We start from the raw sequence: 23033 nt of genomic DNA, 5'->3' as shown, positions 1-23033 counted from the left end.
GACACTGGCACACACTGCTGAGTATTTCTTCCCACCTGAGTTACACAACACTTCAGCATAGAGGGAGAGTGAGCACAGGAACAAATTCTGCCCTTAGAAAGCCGCAAAAGATTAACGGTCATGTTAATTAAACAACTAACTCTTTGAGCCAGGGGGATTTTGTTTTGCTCTTGCACAGCTCCTGATGCTTTATTTGGCCTACAAATTAGTGCGATGCAAATAAATACAGGCAAATAAATACCAAATCATACTTCTCCCTCCTCTTCTGAGTCATTAGAAGCATTTACTTTGCAGTAGGTAGGTTCTTACCTCCAGAAGCTTGTCCCCAACACGAACCCCTGCACGAGCTGCAGGACCCTCTTCTGACACACGGGAAATAAAGATGCCCTAGAAACAAAACTACTTGTTAGAAGAGGCAGAGCCCATTCCTTGACCCTGTAAAGAGACCACTCCACCCTGCTCAACTTCAGGGAAAGGGGAAATCCCTCACCAATCCCGTACCCTGGATGTGGGGACAGGACACCCACATCACCCCATTCAGGAGTTAGTAGAAAGGGGAAAGAAATCCCATTGCAGGGCTACCCCACTGGTGACAAAGGGGAAAAGGGAATGAGGCTTTAATCTTTGTCCAGCGGGACGAGAACGTGATGCAGCTGACGGCACCACGTGTGTGGAAGACAACCCCATGCTCTTTGCCTTGTGAGTCCTGTACATCAGGGCACAGGTGGTAAAGGAACAACTGTTCTCATCGCTGCTCTGCGGTCAGGAGCAGGAAGGTACGACGAGTTGTGCTCCAGAGGCACAAGCCTGCCCAGCCCCAGCCTCCAGCGTCGGGGGCTGCTCCCACCTTGCTCTGGAAGCCCAGCCACAAGCTGATCCATACGGACATCCAACCTCCATACAGAGAACCAGTCCCTGAAAGTGGGTGTTTCAATAATTACAGAGTTGGGGGGTCTTACCTCATCGTCGCCCTTATAGGGGGTGGAGCCCTTGCCCCCTGCGATGCTGATGCCCAGCCCCCCCGTCTGCCGCACGATAGTCAGAGTCAACTGGAAGCAGAACGGACACAGGTTACAAGTCAGCACAGACCGGGAGAACGCCAAGAACATCTCGAAGAGCAAGGCATGACTACTTAAAGAATAAGCACAGGAGTATAAACTTTATCTGCATGCACCTGCTCACACATTTGTGTAAGCTGGGGTATCCATGCCTGAAAGGCACCAACACCACAATACATTTAAATAAACCTTTTTCACAGTTCAGTCCTGCACAACGTCTCAAGACCAAGAGTCAGTTTGCCTGTAATGAACACATCAGAACGAAATGTCCACCACAAGTAAACCGAGCAGCAGTGGGATGGGGCTCGGTAAAGAAAGAGGGATGGCGTTCACATCACAGCCCAGCTCCACCACATGGCTCCCTTTGGGGTGCAATTCCATATAACTACTAGGAGATTAAGGGTCGCTGCAATGTGGCGTGCAGTAACAAGAATGGCACCTCTTCCAGAATACCCTGAACAGACACTTGGCTTTGCTCTGTTGGTGGAAATCAATGCTTGGTTCCAGAAAAGCCACCTGCTTTGTCCCTCTGGCCCCTTCCACTCCTCCCCTCTGCACAGGCGGGCCTGTAGCTGTGCAATCCAGAAGCCTCTTCTCCTTCCTACCTCCCACATCTACACAACAAATTACACCCACTTCCAATAGCAAAACTTTTGGTCAAACTGGAACTGAAATTGCTTATATTCAGGACACCAGCATAAACTCTTCGCATTGCCCCAGTCATGAGAGGGAAGAGAAGGAGCGTGTGGTAGGGTACAGGGAGAGGAACGGGATAGACAGGACTCTCTCAGGGATCTGTCAGGGCCAAGGACCAAGGAGCTAGTGAGGTAAGTGACAGAAATGTGCACAGACTGCTGGAGAGAACCAAATTTGCTGTCCTCCAGATGTCACTTCTCTGGAAACAAAGCCCAGAACGGAGAGCGGCTGCTGCAGAGGTGTCTAGTTTCAACATCAGGTCCGCCTGGCCCACGCCGGGCCACAGCGTGGGCAGCGAAAGAAGCAGGAGACTTGCTTTCCTTAACCCCCCCCTCAAATCCTTCTTCACTTTCTATAAGGACAGAGGCAACAGCCTGGGGGGCTTCACATTCTGCTAAGTTTAAACAAAGTTTAAAACAAAAGCTTAAACTCAGTTTAAACTAAATTTAAAACGAAACCAAAAAACCACCACAGGAAACGCAGAACTAAAATGAGGTCCCCTGCCATTTCCTTCGGTCCCCAGTCAACAGCGTAGCAGAAAGCTGCTAGGATCTTCACAAGGAAACCCTGATCCTAGAGAGACCGCAAGTACCTCGTCTCCGGTGCAAGACCTAGAGACTGAGTAAAATCCAAGCATCGAAAGGCAAGGATTATTCAGGCGAGACAGAGAAACGTGGTAGTCAGGAGACAGCACTGCAAGCCATCGACACCACACTTTACAACCAGTTACAGATTAGACTAACCTTCTTGTGTGAAGAAGCCTATCAGGCTCTACCTACAAATACCACTTTTTTTCTTCCAGTCTCACTCTATTTCAGTAGTGCTCTGAAGACTTATATCTATATTCAACACAAAAACTTGTAAAGGCGATGGAACACTAGGTCTCCAGACAAGGACTAGAGAGAATTCTACTCACAGGACCAAGGTATTTCCCAGTAAAATAGCTGATGGGTTTGCTCAACGCCTGAATTAACAGGACAGGAGTGCTATTTTTGACAATGAAGGAGGAACATGCAATGTCACTGGCTACAGAGAGTCACTTTGAGCTGCACAGCAAGTTGATTGTGTAAACTAACCAAAAGAGGAACAACAAAACCCATGGATTTCACAAATTCATAGAACCCCTCCAAAAATATGGGGAAATTTGCCAGAAAAGCCAACTGGACTGAGGGTTAAGAACTTTATGTCTATCAACATACATTGAAAAAGCAAAACACCAAGGAGGAATCAGACCTAATTAAACTTGAAGACACTGCTAGAACAGCAGCAAATGGGCTCGAACTGGACATAAATATATTTAGGCTGGAAAGAAGCTTTCAAACTCCCAAAGCAAATTAGTTCTCCATAAGAACCATGCGTTAAGAAACCAAACTGGTGAATGTTTGTTTGAAGCCTATGAAAAGAACGATTGACACGAATATCAACCTGAGAAAGGAGGAACTGGATCCAGTAGCCAATAATAGCCTTTCAGTTTCATTTTCAATATTTCACATTACAGCCCAGATGCCACTTTTTGCACTAAAGCGGTAAGTTATTTCTTCCCAAAAGTGCATCTGTCCTGAGGCTGCTTCAGAGCTGCCTCTAGACTTCCACAATGTCTAGACCGACATTCTGGAATCACAGCTCCCACCCCTGCAATCACTCCTGCCACTGGCTTTCCTGGGTATTTTTCTCTTCTGGCGTTTTTTCTCCCTAGAACCAGGGATGCACCCACCGCCCAGCAACAGCTCATCTCAGCTGTAACAACAGATCCGTGATACTCCCCTCCCAGAAACAGGCTGCTCAGCCGAGGCTGGCTCCTTCCTCTGCAGAAAGGGCAAACCTTCATTCAGCAGGCAACAGCCAGGGTTTCCTCCTAATTCCCCCCAGGCAGACAAGCGTCCATGCCCTCCACAGAAAAGTGCTACTGGGGAAGGAGAAAAGTGGGAAAATTGAAAAAGCTGCCACTTCAGCCTAGAGCTGTCTTCTCCCTGAACTCCCACTGGAGACAAGGGGAAACCCATTTATCGTCGACGGAACCGAAGCACAAGCCAAGGGAGCAGCTGAGTCTCCCTCCCCTCTCCTCTGCCCCCTCAGTCCTACCTGTGTTTCTGCCTGCACGTCCCTAGGGAACACACTCAAGCAAGGACTGATTCCATTTCAACCTGCTTTTCATACCTTTTTAATACAGCCATCTTTTAACAGATTCGCTCGGTCCTGAGAGATTTCCCAACTTGCAGTGAGTGAATGTGTACCATTCTGGAGAAACCAGAAATGCTGCAGACATGGACAGGCAGCCAGGGATGCCTGAGTATCGCCCAGACCTGAAACAGTGCTCAGTGCTCTGCCTTGCAGCTGCCAAGGATTTTGCAACTTGCCCTTGGCAGAGGCACAGCACAGGCAGAGGCAGCAAACTGGACGTTCACAGCGTCCAAGTGCCGAAGCGTGGAGCTCTGGTACTTCAGAGCCCGCTGAAAGACCAAGTTGTTCCTCCAGGTGGACCCAAGGGAGTGGGGGTTTAAGGGCTCTATTCCAGAAGGCAGCAAGTTTCTGCACACACAGGCATCCTTTTGTAACTCGCTGTACATCCGGAGGCACAGAAATGTCTAATCCCTGCATTTCCTCACTTGAAACTTTAAAGGAGACCGGATTGTCAACAATGACACAGAAAATACAAACATGCAATAAATGCTCTGATTCGTATTCGGACAGAAGCGTGGTTTACACGCATCACATGAAGGTGACGAATCACACTTCGCTCCAACAGCAGCTGAAGAATCCATTTAATTTCATCAATTAGGAATAATTATTTTAAAAGTCAAAAGGACTGCATAACTTGTACTCAAGGGTCCTAACAACTGACTGAGATCTCGGATACGCTTATACAGCACTTATAAAAGTCTGGAATCTTGAAACCCTGAAATACCATTTACTTTGAGCTGCTAGACCGAGATTACGCAGGATGATGCCTGTAAATATCAGCTCGTCATCCTAGCACCACCTCCAGAAAAGTAACTGAAGAACACGCATGCCTCTTACCAGGCACACAGAAACGGCACTTGTGCCAAACAGCTGAATTTTATGAAAATTAAATCTCTCAAAAAACACACACACACCTCTATTTCATTCTTTGACAAGACTCCAAACCTGGCTGATAAAGCAGTAGTAAAGATCCAATAAGCAGACTTTTGTAAAACATGGAACTTGTTATCACAAAACATTCTTAGTGACGTCGTACGACGCTGGTTTTAGGGGTGTGTTACCCAAGCTAAGAACTAGCAGAGACCAAGCACTACTCATCAGCGAAGAGCCACAAAGGAGGGTTCTGCTGAGAACTGCGTCAGGTCTGATCTTATTCCAAATCCCTGACAGTAAAAATTCCATGCGAGGGAAGGCTAGGAGCCTTCAAGTGCGGGAGGTGGGGGGGAGAGACATCTTTTTATCTTTTCATATCATCAATAATTTTTTAGGAAACAATTATTCCGCGTCTGTAAAAACAAAGGAATTAGGGATACCCAATGAAATCTCAGCAGCAGCCTTAAGAAAATGCTTTTTAATATAAAGCACGAGCAAATTACAGAATTTATTACCACTTAATACTGTGGAACTAAAATGTATAAAAGGGATTGGAGAGCAGACAATTTCGTAGACCACAGCTCCACTGTGTCTGGTACAACGGTACGAACAGTTCAGAAATCCTGAACCACAGGTGGCAAGGACCTCGGAAAATACCAGCGAAAGGATAACCATGTCTCGCTGAGGTCTGTGCGTCCTAATCCCTGAGGAAAGTCCCTCAGACCCACCATTAGAGACGTCTTTACACAGACATCACTTTTGACTCTGCGTGTCCTTTTTCCAGGAGCAGCGCAACAAAAGAGAGGGTGCTTACGCGGCACATAAATGCGAGAGAGACGCGAGTTCAGGAGCCAGAGGCACTGACTCACCAGGTAAGATGAGAAGAGCTAAATCTGGCTTCAGCAAGCAATAACTCACGAGGACAAGGGGACAGGCTGGAAATATCAGTGACCAAATGGAAGGTGGGAGATTACTGCGTGAGCTGGTGAGAACTAAATTAAAAACCAGCAACGGAAAAAGGAGCATGAAGGAAGGATCCTGCCCTGGCAGAGAGCAGCCTGCTGGGCAGGAGCTGAAGGTGTTCTGGCTCTGATGCTATTTCAGAGGGTTTTTTTAGTTACCAAGGGAATGGACACTTACAAGGCAGAGGTGGTAGGGAACAGATCAGAGGAGGCAAGCACTTTACCACCTTCTCACCAAACACCTCTCCACCCGGTGTAGCACCAACTGTAGAGAGCTGCGAACCCCAGTGACTGACAGCACCGTTAAGAGCAGACGAGACAGGCGACCTGCAATGCTAAATGCTCGGTGTGCTCCTGCAGATCCCCTTCCCCAGAGAGGCTCCAAGACAGCAAACAACCTTTTATTGAGTGAGGATGAAGAAAGGATGCGTTTTTTAAAATATTAAAAATGATGACTTTCAAATCATAAATAAAAAAACTAGGTCCATACAGATATGGTTAATCTTTATATGAATATATATAGATACAAATACATAGCTGTCATATAGATATGAATCATCTATCATGATACATGTATGAATATTCATATCTATATATGAGTGGCTTTATAGAGATATGATTTCATCTTAATATAGGGGAAAAAATGTTTACAGCGAGAACAATCATTCACTGGAACAACCTCCCCGAGGACGTGGTACAGTCAGGGTGCTAGATAAATTCATCTAGGCCCCTTTCGTAGAACAGCTTTGTCCAACAGCCCCGTGTCCTCCCGATGTCCCCGGGGCTGGAGGCAGCACTGCAGGGGGGTCTCCCCCGAGCGGAGCAGAGGGGCAGAATCCCCCCCTCGCCCCCCTGCCCACGCTGCTGGGGATGCAGCCCAGGCTGCGGGGGGGTTCTGTGCTGCCAGCGCACGGTGCCGGCTCATGGGCAGCGTTTCCCCCCTCCCCAGCCCCCCCAAGCCCTTTTCTCAGGGCTGCTCTCCATCCCTCCACCCCCAGCCTGGGCTGGCACCGGGGGCTGCCCCCACCCTGCACTGGGCCTGGTTGGACCCCAGGAGGTTCACACGGGGCCACCTCTCAACCCAGTCATGGTCCCTCTGGATGGCATCCTCTCCTTCAACCTTTCCCACAAAAGGTTGGACCTTTCGAGGTCCCTTCCAACCTGGGCTGTTCTACAATTCTATGATTAGTTCTTTCATTAATGAATTCTAGAAATAGGGATTTTTGTGTGGTAAAATCATTGGTATAGCAATTCATTTTGCACCATTCTGCCTACAAAATTTCACTTAGAAACTTAGTCCATCATTTAATATACAAATAAAAGACTTAAAGGCCTGGTGAATTTACAGCTCTTCTAAGATCTGTTTCAATGGCTAGCCTCACATTATCATTTCCACTTTATGCTGCTAAGGGCAGAGAGCACAGTAGGAGAGTGTTTGTCCAAGGTGACAATGAGATAAATGGAAAATTCTTGCGCTAAGCCTGGCATTGCTTGTTTTGAAACAACCATGTTTAAGCACACCAACAGTCTGCAGGACAAAACTCACTGAGGACCTCGATGCTGAATACGGGAACAAAAGTTAGGTAGCTAAAGAGAATTAACTAAATCCACGAACAGAAACTATCACATTTGAAGTGGAAGAAAAACTATGGAATTTACTGAATTGAAGTCTGAATAAACTCTGTCATGTTATCCACCGTCAACAAACCCGAATTCAAGCAGAACAGGTGAATGAAAAGGCGATGAGGAAGACAGGGAATGGAAATCCATCTTGCAAGACAACATTAGAAGAGTTTGGTTTCTTTAATGTAGCAAAATGAAGGCTAGGAGGAGTTATGACTGATGTCCGTAAAAATATACCAAGGACAAGCAGATAAAGGGTCAGATGGCCGGAAAGAGATTTTTCAAGATGAGATATAACGAAAACAATGAATTAGCAAATGTAAGTTCAGCTTGAAAGTAAGTTTTCTAATCATTCAAGAAGTAGAAATCTGGAGAAGTTTTTGGTTTCTCACAGTAGGAGGAACCCGAGTGCATGCACAGATGCCGAGTAACTGGAGGAAACAATCCATATTTAATAAAAGGTTTGACTGACTTTTATACTGTCTGGTTGCTAGTGATGGTAGGAGACTTCTATGATTCTATGACTTGACTTCAAGATTTCTTCCAAATAATCTGTGTTATCTTTGTCATAAATTTATAGCTTGTTTCCATCGCAAGGTCTCGAAACTACTCTAGGAGGCATCTTTCTCCTCTATTACAGACACAGACAGAAAATCCTATTGAGTTTGCAAATAGGCAGCAGTTTTTAAAGGCATGCAAATGCTTAAGCCCCATTAATTTCTACAGGGGTTATTTTAATGCCTGAATTTTTTCTATAATCCTTGTCCTAAGCAGCGAGACCCGTATCTGCTATATGCATTACATTTTACTATTTCAAAAGCAAAAACTCAGTAGAGTGTTTTGTTTAAACAGGGTATCCTCTCCCTCTCTCTGTTAAAACCACCCCCCTATTGCTTCCTGCTCCATTTGAGAAAGCAAACCAGGTGACTGTGCCATGCTCTTAGAGCAGGAAAAGGACACTCTGCAGGGAGTTCTGCGTTTCTGTGAGAAATCCTTCCATGGTTCGCTACTTGGTCCTCAAGAAAGCTCCGGATCAGGTAAAACTTGCAGTTGACACCGAGTGATATATTATGGTGAATAAGCAGCAATCACACAAGTAATATCTGTCACTTCGTAGGTGAATCATATTCAAACTGTGCCTTAATAGACCAGAACGTGAAGTTGTACATCTACAAGAGGAGATTACAATCCCTACCTCCAAACTGCTGGAGTTTCCCAGCGTAAAAAGGAATACTACGGGCCCTTCAGCCCAGTAGGAAAAGGTCATAAAAACACTCCTTTGGCAACACATTAAAAGCCAGACAAATTCAAACAGAAATTATGACATATTTTTCCTTGCTCAATGGAAACTTCAGTCTTTTCAAAAATTAAATGAGAGAAAGCAGTGTTGTATCTTCTCATAACTTCGAGAGGACTCTGCTCTGTCGGAAAGTATATTCTAGTCAAGCCAGCTGAGCAAATACAGGTGACATGATCTTTATTGCATTATACAAGAGAGGTTTATTAATCTTTTCAGGCTTTAAAATTTACAGGTCACGTTGTGGGAAATCAAATTTGCTACATAAGAACTCTGAAGCCTGACAAAGTCCTGATGAGTACGCGGTCTCAGCCAGTAAACAACACAACCAGAGGTCCAAGAGTAAAGGCAGCAGCACCACTGGGATGAACAGGACCACTCCTGCCAGCTGGGCACCCTGATGCCATGCGCTACCTGGGACCTTTTCAAAGCTGAACCCTCTTACACTGGGTGCTTCAGGACCAAGCTGGGCTGGCACCATCTGCCTCCGGCAAATGGCAATTGTGGTGCCAAGCAGGAAGCCTGCCTTCAGGCGCAAATGCTAGTACCTCTGAGCAACTTCCACAGGACAAGACTCCTTTGGAGAGAAGACTTGACTCGCTTCTGACTCCAGAGCGATAAGACACAACATCTGAGCAGAAGAGGCTGTCGGGATCTTTGCCACCCTCCAGCAAGGAAGTCGAGGTGCTTCCAACATCCAAGATCAGCCCAGCCCTTTCCTAGGGAGAGAAATTAGCAGCACATCCTTTCTAGGCAGCCTTGTGCAGCTGGCAGAACGTGTCCCGGGAGAAGCAAAAGCCTGTCAAGCTCCTCAGCCAAGTTTTGCCAGTGCAGAGCCCCTTACGATTCCTGTACTTTCAGGTGCTCTGCAGAGGATGGGTTAAGCCTGGGCAAACACAGAGGGATGACATCTGCCATTACAAAGAAGCATCAGCCACCTAAACAGAATTTGGGACCCTCTTTCCACTATTATCTTCAATGGATACAGCAGCTCTTTCTGGACTACTCTTCAAAAATTATCTCAAAACAAACAGACTTCAGGTGCAACCTCGTGCCTTCAAACAGCAGCTCAATACGCTTCTTTTCTCCTCCAAAAGCCTCCCTATGACCCAGATACAGCTATTTCTGCAGTGCAGATGGAGTCTGAGACAAAACATTGGGAACGGAATGCTGTCCAGATACCCACTACCAGATATCACATGTTTTAACAAAATTATTTCTTTCCCTGTAGCAGAGTCCCATTGGCGCCAACAGCTGAAGAAGCTCTGGAAGCGCCAGCTGCACACATAGCACCAGGCTCCCTACACTACAGAAGTTAGGCAGATGTCTCCAGCTCTACGCTGGCAAGGTTAGTCTTTGGCTCAGGATTATGGTTTAGGCTTAAAGAACACACAATCAGTAGTTCCTTCTCTCTAAGAGCTGTATAAAATTAGACAAGGAATGTCATAGCAGCATTATGAACTTAAACTGTGCTGCTCGAAGGGCACCAGGCTCTCTCCACTCCGCAATGGTCTTGCTTGGTTTATCAGCCCACCGGTTTTGCTATAACAGGCTCTTCTGAAGGACATTAAATCACCCTGGAAACAACAGATAGACGCGATTTCTGGGATCAGTCTCTTCCCCAGCTAATTCTCCAGTCAGATGCTAATTAGTCTTTAAGGCCCTGAATATTTTTCCTGTTGTCCTCCACCTGTTTTCCAAGAGGCACGTGCTTTTCACAGCCGAAGCGCTAGGGAAGACGGTAAGGGTGAGGGAAGACGGAGGAAGACTCAGCACGAGTGAGGTGTCCCGTTCGCACGGTGCCCGAGTCCAGCTCTCACCGACAGCACTCTCAGCCCGAGTCCCACAGTTTGCTTTCACTCATATTTCTGAAGACTGAATCTTCCCCATGAGCTGCAAGTCCTGGTAGGTGCCCAGCGCGATTCCACTAAAATGAGAGAGTATCACTGACTGGAGGGGTCAGTAACCATCCCCGGAGCTGAGCACTCCCCCAGAGCTGTAGGACTATCACCTGCCTCCCAAAGCTGGTCTGCTCTGAGGCAACACCACCCATCTGGTGGATCTCTAGGATGCTTCTCCTCAGGAACTGCATTACCACGTTGCTCTGTTCAGTGAGGGAACAGATCTGCACAAAGGAGACTGCGCTGCAGGGACAGCAGAGCACACCCGAGGCCTCTAACCAGCCACCCCCCTCCAGACACCACAGAGAAGCTCCAGGCACTTCTACCAGACACAGGCGGAGCCGGGGCTGGAGCCAAGGAAGGGACAGGCACATCCATTTCCTCAGACAAGGCTGAGGTTTCCTGGGCCACTGCACCTCGAGGAGCAAGAATGCAAATGGACCGTGATGTCTAACAGCTGGAAAGAAGGACCAAGAGCTGTGGTTTCCCAAATGAGGGACCAGGAAGCACCTGGCTGTACTCAGATGCGTCTCTGAGTGACAGAAGAGCCATGCAGAAGAGAAATGCAAGACATATGAATGTGTTTTTCAGTGATCTAGAGCTAAGGTGGACAAATCTTCAGGACACACTAACAGTGTACCACATCTGAGCCAGCTCATGTTTCGCCTGAAGTGGAAAGGATTTGTCAATTCCCTCCCAGAAGGTTTTACTCCAAAACCAAGAAAGAAAAGCCTCCGTTTTACACCTGAGGGAGTAGCGAAGAGCCAAGTTCACCGAGACCACCAGGCCGGCACTCTCATGCAATACATGGATCTGGTACCATTGTACTGTCCTAAGAGAAGAAACCTCCATGCAAGCCCTTGGTACTGACAATAGCTTCTGCCTCTTGCCAGGGCAGCAGCACTCTGCTTCCCGCAGCTCCTAGGAGACACGGCCTGCAGAAAGCCCACTGACCCGAAGGACCGGGCAAGCCTACTGAAAACTTGGAAACAAATTCAGGAAGTTAATCATACTCAGAGGATGAGCTAAGGCAGCAAGAGACAGGACTTCAAACTTTGGCACAGAACACCACACATGTGCCAGGGGCTTTATGGACCCTCTAGTGCCACCTGCCCCTTTCCGACGTCCCCCAGTGCTGCATGGGAAGACTTGAGGGGATTCTATAGCGGGGGGCTGCACGAGATGCACGAGTCATTAGCTCCAGTCCACCATTCCCATCCAACAGCAGTGTCCCAAGTTAGATCCTCCTCCCGCTCCCAAAGGGTCATACACAGCACCCACCAGATTCCTGAGGCCTCTACTCCTTCAGGGCTACCCACCATGCCCAGGAGAATGCATTTATTTTCTTCCACCTTCTCTTTCCTCAGTGCACAGCAAATAGGAACTGAATTTGCCGCCTCAGCTCCCTCTGGGTTTTTTACATTTCTTGCATCTCACTCCTGATCTGCAGCAGCCATTCTCACCTCAGGTACGGAAAAGTAGGGAAAGGAGTTGAAAGCAGGGGAGGAAACAATCATTGTGTGTTTGTGATCAGTCAGGTCCAGAAGCCACTTGACCCAGAGAGATCAGAGTTTCCCCTACAACAATGGGTGAGCCTGGGAAGCAAATCAAGCAGACTGAATGATTTTTGGCAGAGAGAGAACAGTAGGAGTGGTACAGACCTCTTCCTCCTCAATGCGAGCAGGTTCAATCAGCAGATTATTGGCTTGATCAAACGACACCCCCTGTTAGGACAGGAACCAGCAAAGAGGCATGCGGATTAGTGGAGCATAAACCAAACCCACCACCACTACCACCACCACCCAACACACAAACGCACACCACTCTGACAGGTCTGGCCACACCACACCAGAGCAGACCCCATCACACCGCTCCTGGTTACCACCGACCAGCGAGCACCCGCGACAGGGCTGCTCCCGGGCTCACACCACGCAGAGTGCCACCGCTCCCTGGCCCAGCGAACTGGAAGCTGTGTTTTTAAGGCCGTATTTCGTCTGTGTCGGCACTCTGAGGCTGTGACCACCAAGCTCACAAGCTGAACACTATTAGCTGATTGTACCCGCTCTGAACTGAGTCGTTCAGTAAAGGAAGGATTAAACAACACAGGAGAAAAGCACGAAGGGACCTCTGGTGCCACCCAGCTGCTGCACAGGAATGAAGCGATCCTAAATCAAACTGCATTAGTCCCTCCGGCAAAGGGAAGAGCCTCCACTGGAACCACGCATCCTGCCAGACACCCAGGGATCTGCTCTCAAACACAGGAAGCCTTAGAATTTCTCTTGAAAACCAACTGTCTTTGCTAAAAACCCCCTCTGGCTGAAGGACTCGGCATCCTACATGCCCTGTCCTATCTCCTCCTTCAATACACGTATGCAGCACCTCTCCCTTGAAACTCCACTGCACAGGGACACTGCTTCCCACACTCCCACTTCTGGAAGATGGCTCAGGAGGCAAACTAATAAATCTGCCGTCATGGAGCAGGCATCCAGCCCAGCCCCACGAAAAGAAAAACTGTGAGTTCCAGGCAGAAGGCTTCGCCGATAACAAGGGTTAACTTTCTGATAGATACACCCAACCTGTGGTCTCAACGCCTATGTAGACCCCACAGGTTTTACCAATGGGTCAGTGCATCCTCATCTCTGAGTCCCCAGCTGAAATAAGCTTTCTGGATGAGGGCATTTCCCAAGTATGGCAGGTCTTGGATGAAGGGGATGCAAGATGGCTCTACACATTCTTACAAGCAGCAGCAACTTCTTTTCATACTGAAGAACTTCACAAACAGGAAGGAAACCACAAGCCTCGTCCCCCAGAGCAACGGACGAGCTGTAGGAGCTCAGATTCAGCAAGGCAAGCGTCCACTGAAAGAAAGGCTCCAAAGCACACTTGAGTGCAAGAACCTTTCCTGAGCAATTTGAACTCCAGTGTGGGGTGGAAACGATCCCAGCAGTGTGGAGTGTGTGCAGTGACGGCAAGAACAGATTTTACTCCAGCATCTTCTACCAGTACAGAGACTCACATCTCACCCATGAGATTTGTCAGTCTCAGACTATGATGGAGATTCAGCCACATCCTAATCCCTGCCTGCCAAATACACCTCACAAAATCATCACACCAGCTTCAGTAAGAACCTCATGCAGTGTCCCTCATCACTATATTCCCATTCCACTGCGAGGATCTTCCTCAAGCAAGAATCTCTGTGTGTCGCTAACCAAACACAGTGACTCTGCTGAGTAGACCAGGGACCTCCTATCTCACCAGCCCCCAACATAACTGGAAAGGCCCACCGCGGCCCCATGGCAATGGCAAAACTCCAGAGCACAAGTTCCCCTAAATCCCAACGCACACTTCATCAGACTGCAGCTGCATGGGGGCAGGCAGAGGGTGGAACCAACGGGAAGGGCACGCTCCTGTCTGCTCTCACTACTCGCTCCTCTCCAGGAAGCGCTGTGGCAGGAAGACACGTGTAAGCAGCCTGAACACAAGCCTGAGATTAGGTCCATCCAGGGAGAAAGCTTATCCTGTTGCGAATGAGGTGCAAGAACCGGCAAGCAAGGAGGCGATTGAAATGAATGGAAGAACCTGTCAACGGTGGGACAAAAGGACCGTTCTTGCAGCACAGAACACAACATCACACATAATGGGGAGGGTGCAAGAATCTGGGTACAGCACAAGGAGTCAGGCATAAGCAACATGGCACAGCTCTTGGACAACCATATGAGCCCCAGAACAAACTTCAGCTCTCCCACCCTCAGCGTGGTCTCCTGAAGTGCTGGAGTCTCTTGCCAACATTTCCGTTGCTACCACATCAACCTGGCTGGTAGGGCAAAGTAGCAGAAGGGAGGTCTGGCACCCCTCTGACCTTTCCCCCTCCCCACAAGACCTTACCTTCACCGATGGCTGAGCAGATAAAGCTCCGTTTTTTCTGTCATCCTCATCCCATGCTTCCTCCTGATCTGCGGACTCTGTGTTGTTATTGCAGCCTCCTAACTCCTCTTCCTCTTTGGGAACTCCATCACTGTTCAAGCCCTGCAGGAGTGCCACCACTGCCTCTGGCTTCGGCAGTTTAGTTATCTTAAAGTGTTTCTTATAATGGGGCGTGTCCTTGCGGATAAGCCTCTGTTTCTCCACTGGGAACGGTCGCTCTTCGTCTTCATCCTCATCCTCACTCCGTATTAGTGTGTCCTCAGCAAAGTGTACAGTGGGCTACAATAGCAAAGCCCCAGAAAGCTTGTGAACCTCCAGTAACAGCCATGTCTGTAGGCAGTGCAGAAACCCGCTGTCCCCCCACTACCAACACAGGCGAAGCCAGTGCTGCTGCTTTTGTGCTAAAGAAGATAGGAATACACGTCAAAATTTCACCATACTTGCCTTTTTCCATATCAGCTCCTTCACCCAGACACATCTTCTGTCAGCTCCAGGGATTCAGGGCACTCAAACCTGTAACCCTGATTTTCCCATAGTCCCTGTCTGGCTCCCACACTGTCCTTCCCAGTCTCCCATGGACCCAGCTCCCGCAGGCTGCCTGAATCTCTGCTTGCACTTGGCTTCCACCGCCCGTATTTGCCTCCAGTGATGCCCAAATCACACTCATCCATGCCCAAATCACACATCCATTTACCATTTTCTCTGAACCTTTCAAGTCCTTCCACTTTTTATCATGACCCCGCTGCAGTTCCTAGGCTCCTACCTCATTGTATTCCACCTCTGCATCTTCCTCTTCATGGTCAGCAGCTTCCTTATGCTCCTCTTCAGCTCTGGGCTTTGCCTCCTTCTCCAGCTCCTGCATCTCCAGCACCTGCCCATTTGTCCAGCTCCTCTCTCCCTCCTCTCCCTGCTCCTCTCCCCTAAAGTCAGCAGAGGCAGTGCTGTTGGAAAGGTGGGAGTCCTCGCTGCGATTTGACATGGCGCTCAGCCTCTTCTCCTGAGAAGATGATTGTAAAAGTCATGACAGAAACCAAAGCAGCAGATGGAGCAATGCAGTGCAATTGCTGCGAGGTGGGCTACGATCCAGTACCAACAGAACCAGCGTTTTCTTCAGGCTGCCCACTGTTTTCCCTGCCAAGCCTGCTGCATCTCACCTAGGTCCACCCTTGTTCTACCATCTATGGAGGCATTTATTCTTAGCATCACACCCAGGCAGCAAGATGCCTCCTCCGAGCACTCCGTTCCCATCATTCTTTTCTAGGAATGTCAGAGCCTTCTTTTCCTCTCCCTGTGTTATGAAAAAGCGATACCAGCGCACACAATTCCCCTTAGGCTGTTCTCTGTCTCCTGGCTGCTTCTCTTCCTCTATCTCAGTGGCTCCAGCTGACACCACAGGCAATTCCAACCCCTGGAATCCAGGCAATCCATCTTCTGTCCCTTCCAATCTTTCCCCAAAGCAAGTTCTTTCTGCCCAGCTTACACGCACTACCTCCCCATTATCCGTTTCTTAGTGAACAGCACTCACTTCTGAGTTAGGAGAGTTCAGGTCTGCATCAGGCTTTGCAGCGTGTACCTCATTGCGCCGAACTTCAATCACTTTCTTCATAACCTTCAGTTCACTGGGATGAGGGGTTGCTCTGCGCTGTAAGCCCTACGGGCGAGAAACAGGAGATTCAACAGTCCGAGCAGCACCTGCCGTGCCTCAAGACCAAACCACTTCAAATAACATGTTTTATCAGAGTGACGGAGCCTCGGCTGGACATGACCCAATGTCACATTGCAGGATATGACCTGGGTCTCTCCACTATTATAGCCTGCATCTGGGCACAGGAAAGAAAAGGAGGCAGATGTCACGTCTCAGAGCTCTCTCTTGGACATTATCCTGCTCTCCATCTGATAGAGGGGTTGTGAGGATTTCTATAGAGTTCTATAGAAAGGTGGGGGTCAGTCCCTTCTCCCAAGGAACAGGCAATAGGACAAGAGGAAACAGCCTCAAGTTGTGCCAGGGCAGGTTTAGGATGGATACTAGGAAAAAATTTTACACCGAAAGGGTTATCAAGCATTGGAAGAGGCTGCCAAGGGCAGCGGGGGAGTCGCCATCCCTGGAGGGATTGAAAAGCCGGGCAGACGCGGTGCTGAGGGACGTGGGGTAGTGGTGGTTTCTGTCAGAGTTGGGCTGATGGTTGGACTCAACGACCTAAAAGGTCCCTTCCAACCTAGGCAATTCTATGATTCTATAAATTGTGCTTCAGGCTTAGTAAATGCAAAACCATCAACACAGAAACCCCTAAAGGAACACATAAGGTGGAATATCTTCTTAATCAGTCTGGTGTCTCTTAGTTTGTGTGACAAGCCCATATGCTACCAGAATTTGTGACGCTTAGCTAGTTCCATCCCAGCTAAGAGTCAAGAAAAACAGTATTCCAAAATTAATAATGATGTTAAAAACGATCAAAACACCCCTCCCGAAAGCTCCAAACACCAGCAGCTTATCCATACTGCAAGGACAGATGCAAATACAATTTATTAGAAGGATTCAGATCTCAAAAGAATCTCTCTCCACAAGACAAAAAGGGGGAAAAACCCTGCAGGAGATTTAAACCAACAGAGTAATTGACAAAAACTGAAACTTTTATCCTGCCCTGTGCATCTGCAATGAAAGCAAAATGATCTGCGATAGTTTTTGAGGCTGTCTACACCATTTAGCTACTTTAACAACAGGATCCTCCCCAGCATGGGCTTGCATCTGGCTCCATGCTTGGAGGGGTGGAGATTGCCAGGCTCGAGTTTGGCTGTGCAGCTCTTCCCCATGAGGGGGGTCAACTAAAATCCAGTCCTGACACTGCTCTGACTATCAGGATCTCTGAGCTACCTGAACGCTCCTGGCAGGTTAGCAGTCACAGCTCAGCTCCCGTGGGACAGCCATCACACTGTAAACCTGCACAAAGGCTCTCGGGGAGTTCTTCTATACCTGCTTGTCTCCTCAGGACACCAAACGCCCTTTGGACTGCAAAAATATAGTACGTGTCTGCAGCAATATTACAGGGTGAAACATGGACACCATAATGGCTCCCCATCTTAGAAAAAAAGTTTAGATTGTGTCTGTTTCCATTGGGAGCTAACAAGCCTCCAGAAACTCTTCTTCTTACCCGTCTCTCAGCTCCAGACTCCTCTTCATCGTCCGCTTTGGGTTCATCCAGGAACTGAATCACACTGACCCTGTTTAAATTGGTGTCTGTCCAGCTCTCATCCACACTGTTCTGCAAAAGATTCTCTGGGGAGAAAGATAACACAGTGGGAACTACTTTCTGAACAAGCAGGGTTGTAGGCTTGGATTAAAGACAGTTCTCAACCCATGAGGGCACTTCTGTTGTATCTGTCCATGGCATCAAACCACAGAGGCCTTGAGGACAAAGGATGTAGCCTCCAGATCTTGTCACCTCTTTCTGTCTCCCACCAGATCTACAGGAGTCTCTACAAAAGGACCCGAATGGTTCAGCTCTAGCACTCCTCACCCAAGAACTAAGGAAAAAGGTAGGATTAGGCATGAATCAGAAGAATATCATCATAACAGGAAGCAAACCTTACAGAGAACGAACTACTCTGTCAACAGATCAAAGCAGAAGACTTGAAGACTAGGCTGCAGCTTCTTTACCACCTGGCAGAAATGCAATTTCTCAGTTTTAACAATCTCTGCCTCGGAAAGTTGCCATCAGCCACTTAGGAGCCTGGGTCTGCTACAGGTATCGCAGTAACGATGAACAGTCCAACCAAGCAGAGAGGAAGGTTCAAGGCCTCTTCCCTACAGCACTCCCCAGAGCACATGGTACTGCAGCCAGTGTTCGTAACACCGTCTCTTACCTAGGCTGGGAGAGGGCTGCTGGGGAAGCAGGTAACAAGTGAGAACTTTTTCTCCTGTCTTTTCATCATCCTCCGTTTGGAATTTCAGCATGGGCTGGGACTGATTTTCTGCCAGCCACAGGGCTTTCAGGTTAAGATTTGTCAAAGCAAATGGCAAGTTCTGCAGTCTGCAAAAGAAGAGAAGAACTGCTGGTTAAACTTGGTAATGAAGTAACTTCAACTCACCTCCAGAACGCCTTGCCTGCACTGGAGGACAGAGCCAAGCCACTGCAGGATCCCTCACTCTTACACACAGTGAGGCAGGTGGCTCGTGCTGCATATGGCTCTGCAACAGCCACAGACTGGACTCCAGTAACCTACCCTCACCATTTTTTAGCAGAGGACAACTCCCATCAACAATGTGAAAACGGTGATTTTTGAAGAGGGGTTTGAAGACAGAAAAATTACGCTTTCACAGACCAGTACACAGACACAGGTTGGAACACAGAGGTGTTCCAAACAGAAGCTCTGGTCAGCTTCCATGGCTAAATGCCCACACACTTCTGCATTAGCTCTGCCCTGTATTCCAGTGAGATGGAGAAGGGCTTAACAGGCAAAGCTTCAGAGGCACATGCCCTTTTCCCAGAGCCCTAAGCAGCCAGTCTGGGCTTCTCCAAACTGCGGATCCTGGGATCAGCGTCTCCCGAAACACACCAGGGCCCAGCCCATGCTGCTCCTTCACAGCAGCCTCCTTAGGAACATGCCTACAAGCCTGTTTACCCTTCCTGCTGCTGACCTGTTCCCGGCCACATCCAGGACATGAAGCTCTGTGGTGTTGGCCAGCTCTGGTGGCAGGAGCGCCAGGCGATTGTCTCGCAAGGACAGCACATTCAGATTGGCACAGCCTCCAATCTCAGCTGGAAGGGATGTTAGCCGGTTCCGATCCACATTCAGGTTCGTCAGCTTGGCCAGCTTGCCAAGGGACTTTGGCAAAGCCTAGGAAGGAGACGATTCAGTAGTTGCAAAAGATAAGAGCAGCAGCAGAACAGTACAAAGGCACAAAGCCCTCCAGCTGGGGAAAAAAAAAAAAAAGCTGCCTTCTGTCCTAACAGACACATTTCAGTAAGTTCTCACTACAACTTTGGGACAGATTTTCCCATTTCACCAAATGCAGCTTTTCATGTAGCCCTGCTATCCTACAGAATTTTTCAGAGGAAAAACAGTGAGGGAATACAGCTTCCACCAGGGTACATCAAAGCAGCTAAAAGGAGAGCAGCTGGAGCATGCTCAGGATTCCGGCTCATAAGCCAGAAGATGGGAAAAGATCCCTGGCATGTGCCTAAACTGAACAGCACAGGAGGGGCAGTGTGGCTGCTGGCGTACTTACTGTCAGCATGTTCTCTGTCAAGATGAGTTCTGACAGATTTTCACAGTCCCCAATTGACTCTGTCACCTCTGTCAGCCGATTCTGGTCCACCTTGAGGATGGAGAGCTGCTTCAGCTGACCTGGCCACGGCAACAAACAACATGTGAACTATGCCACAGAGATAATGACTGTTCTGTGTTCACCTGGCTGAAATGCCTCCCACAGGGATTATATATCCTAACAATACAGGCACTACCTTTCTTCCCCACCAGGCTTGTTCACAGGTTTCACCCATGCACGATAATGTAATCGCAGAATCACAGAATGGTTTGGGTGGGAAGGGACCTTAAAGCCCACCCAGTGCCACCCCCTGCCCTGGGCAGGGACACCTCCCACCAGCCCAGGTTGCTCCGAGCCCCGTCCAACCTGGCCTTGAACCCCTCCAGGGATGGGGCAGCCACAGCTTCTCGGGGCAACCCGGGCCAGGGGCTCACCGCCCTCACAGCAAACAATTTCTTCCCAATATCTCATCTCAGTCTCCGCTCTTTCAGTGTAAAACCGTTCCGTTCCCCCTCGTCCCACAGCTCCCCTCCCTGCTCCGGAGTCCCTCCCTACCGTTCCTGGGGCCCCTTTAGGGACTGGAAGGGGCTGGAAGGTCTCCCCAGAGCCTTCTCTTCTCCAGGCTGAACGCCCGCAACTCTCTCAGCCTGTCCTCACAGCAGAGGGGCTCCAGCCCTCCCAGCATCTCTGGGGCCTCCTCTGGCCCCGCTCCAACAGGCCCATGTCCTTCCTGTGCTGAGGCCCCACAGCTGGACACAGTACTCCAGGTGGGGTCTCACCGGAGCAGAGCAGAGGGGCAGAATCACCTCCCTCAACCCGCTGGCCACACTGCTGGGGACGCAGCCCAGGCTTTCTGGGTTGCGACCACACATTGATGGGTCATTGTGAGCTTCGCATACACCAACACCCCCAAGTCCTTCTCCCCAGGGCTGCTCTCAATCAATTCTCCATGCAGATCAAGAACCTGAACTCATCCTGTAGAGGTCTGCTCATCAGTATCATCTACTGCCTCTGCACTCAACTATCGTGACTATGTCCATCAAGCCCTAATACCTTGTTACATACACTCTTGCCTGAAGCCCCTCCGCCAGGAGCATTAGCAGGGCAGTGAAGTCCCGCACTACTCACCAATCCCATCCGGAATGCATTCCAACAGGTTCTGTGACAGGAGCAAGTCCGTCAGTGCTACTAGCCCACTGACCTCATTGGGCAACTGCTCCAGCTTGTTCTCTGACACATCCAGGCAGACCAAGCGGCGGAGGTTGCCCAGCTCCTAGGATCAGAAAGGAGACACTAAGGCTTGATGGAGCAGCTGAGGAAGGAAGCAAAGTGGTGAATCAATGGCCCCAAGGAGGTACTCACTGGAGGCAGGGCTGAAAGCTGGTTCCGGTCTAACCAAAGCTCACGCAGGTTTGGTAGCGCTCCCAGAGTATCTGGCTGTAACAGAGCAGGGCAGTAACAGCATCAGTCCCATCCACAGGGGTGAAGCTGCTCTAGGATGCTACAAATCACACCACACCTCTGCAAAGCTAGACATCATTACTGATTTCACACCTCCTATGACCATTCACCAAATGGTTTATGAAGCTAACGTGTTGGTGTGCCACGATATCGCAGCACCTTTGTCTGGAAACGTCTGGGATGGCATACTGGCTGCAAAAGGCCCCAACAGGAAGCATGGAAGACAGCAGCAAAACTGCCTGGTAGCAGGCAAGACAAGAACTAAACAGGGTTTTGGCAATTCCGGCCTTACGCAAGAAATGAGTCTTTCTCCTCTTCCTCCTCTCAGACATGAGAACAATTTGGATAAGACTGTCAAATCGGACACCATATAGCAGCACCATTAGCAACGGTAGCCATACATTCATAGCACCACTCCACAAACACCACACACACTGAGGAGTTAATGCACCACTGAAGCGCGGTTCAAGTGCCAGACAACTGTTCCCACAAGTAAGCTGCAGCCTTGTGCATAGCAACCGCATGAGCTGCTCTTTTTGCTCCCAATTTAGACAGATTTCTGCCAAAAAGCACTCCAGAACATTAACAGCAGGATTCAGTAATAGCTTAATCCATAGTTGCAAAATTAAAGAATATCACTGGATGTCCCTGAATGTCAAGATAAACTGAATTTTGAGACTGTGCACTGGCTCTCAGCATGCCTGCGCTCAGAGCCCTCCATGGAGGCAGTCCGGTCCAGAGGGCACACACCCCCACGCTTGGCTGACTTCACTGCCAGGAGCAACACGAAATGGTCCTGCACTTCCTAGTAGAGAAACCAAATCAGAAAGGAGAAGGGCAGAAAGTCAGCCTAGCAGAGGTGAAAAGCAACAGCTGGGGGCAGCGCAACACAGAAGAGAAAGGAAACACCAGTCTCATTGGAAAGCTCCTCAGGTAGCTAGGAAGCAAGGATGAACATCCCAGAGCAGAAGGGCTTGGAAAGAGCAGAGCAAGTTGTGCGTGAGGACAGTAGGAAGCAAAACAAGAGGGCCAACACACGAAGAGAACATTATGCTGGGAACAATGACTAGGCCATGGTGGGTAGATCAGAATCTTCCCAAACAACCTAAGGGTCTATTTCTGTGTATTTCAGATGAAAAACCACTTGCTTCCACAGAGGTACAGGGTTCTGCCCCTGTCAACCACCCATACTCCCTCCCCGCCATCCCTCACCTACCAGTACTTCCAGGTCATTGCCACCAAGATCCAACTGTTCTAACTTGACAAGGAAGGAGAGCGAACTGCAAGATACAGGGAGCAAAGAGGGGAAGAGAGAAAAAACAAAAAAGGAAGAAAGAACGGAAGGTTAGCATCTGGGACACACATCTCACAGATTATATAATTTTTAACAACTCCAAAAACAGGTGGGGCAATCCTGACTTTTTCCATAGTCCCTCTGAGCCAAGCAGCGCAGGGGGGTGGGCACCCTTCCCCAAGCCAGGCCATCTGCATTAGGTTCAGCAGCACCGGCAGTCCCAAAGAGCCAGATTCCACTTTGACACCAATGTGCTTTCTCCCCCTCCCACTATAAAATACTCTTTGAGCAAAAACATGACAGACAACAAGCCACACCTTAACACTGCTGCCCATTTTTGTATCAGGGATGGGGACTTGGACACAGACTAACAGACAACAGGATGTCCTGGTTTGATGCCCAAACCACAACACAGGAGAGAGTCAGCAGAAGACAATGCGTATTTGGGGGGCAAGGGGAGCACAGCTGCAGGGAGAGGCAGAAATGACAAATTCAAC

General features: G+C 48.9%; 1 protein-coding gene across 34 annotated transcripts in view; it reads right to left on the bottom strand.

Annotated features, from left to right (window-relative positions):
- SCRIB (scribble planar cell polarity protein) overlaps window positions 1-23033 on the bottom strand; it is a 118084-nt gene that overhangs the window by 67577 nt on the left and 27474 nt on the right. For 33 of the 34 annotated variants that reach the window (XM_063327741.1, XM_063327749.1, XM_063327743.1 and 30 more), the window contains exons 6-18: window positions 22459-22522; window positions 21144-21218; window positions 20910-21054; window positions 19743-19861; window positions 19152-19351; window positions 18377-18543; window positions 17665-17789; window positions 16041-16166; window positions 15279-15512; window positions 14477-14794; window positions 12253-12315; window positions 960-1049; window positions 310-387 (exon numbers count right to left, since the gene is read on the bottom strand). In XM_063327741.1, the coding sequence (XP_063183811.1) occupies window positions 310-387; window positions 960-1049; window positions 12253-12315; window positions 14477-14794; window positions 15279-15512; window positions 16041-16166; window positions 17665-17789; window positions 18377-18543; window positions 19152-19351; window positions 19743-19861; window positions 20910-21054; window positions 21144-21218; window positions 22459-22522 (1804 nt within the window). The remainder of the gene's footprint in view (window positions 1-309; window positions 388-959; window positions 1050-12252; window positions 12316-14476; window positions 14795-15278; window positions 15513-16040; window positions 16167-17664; window positions 17790-18376; window positions 18544-19151; window positions 19352-19742; window positions 19862-20909; window positions 21055-21143; window positions 21219-22458; window positions 22523-23033) is intronic. The other variant, XM_063327748.1, reaches the window with a different exon arrangement.

The sequence above is a fragment of the Chroicocephalus ridibundus genome, chromosome 2, assembly GCF_963924245.1.
Source record: "Chroicocephalus ridibundus chromosome 2, bChrRid1.1, whole genome shotgun sequence".
Lineage (NCBI taxonomy): Eukaryota > Metazoa > Chordata > Aves > Charadriiformes > Laridae > Chroicocephalus > Chroicocephalus ridibundus.
Note: the sequence above shows the minus strand (reverse complement) of the source record. Positions and strands in the feature narration are given on the sequence as shown.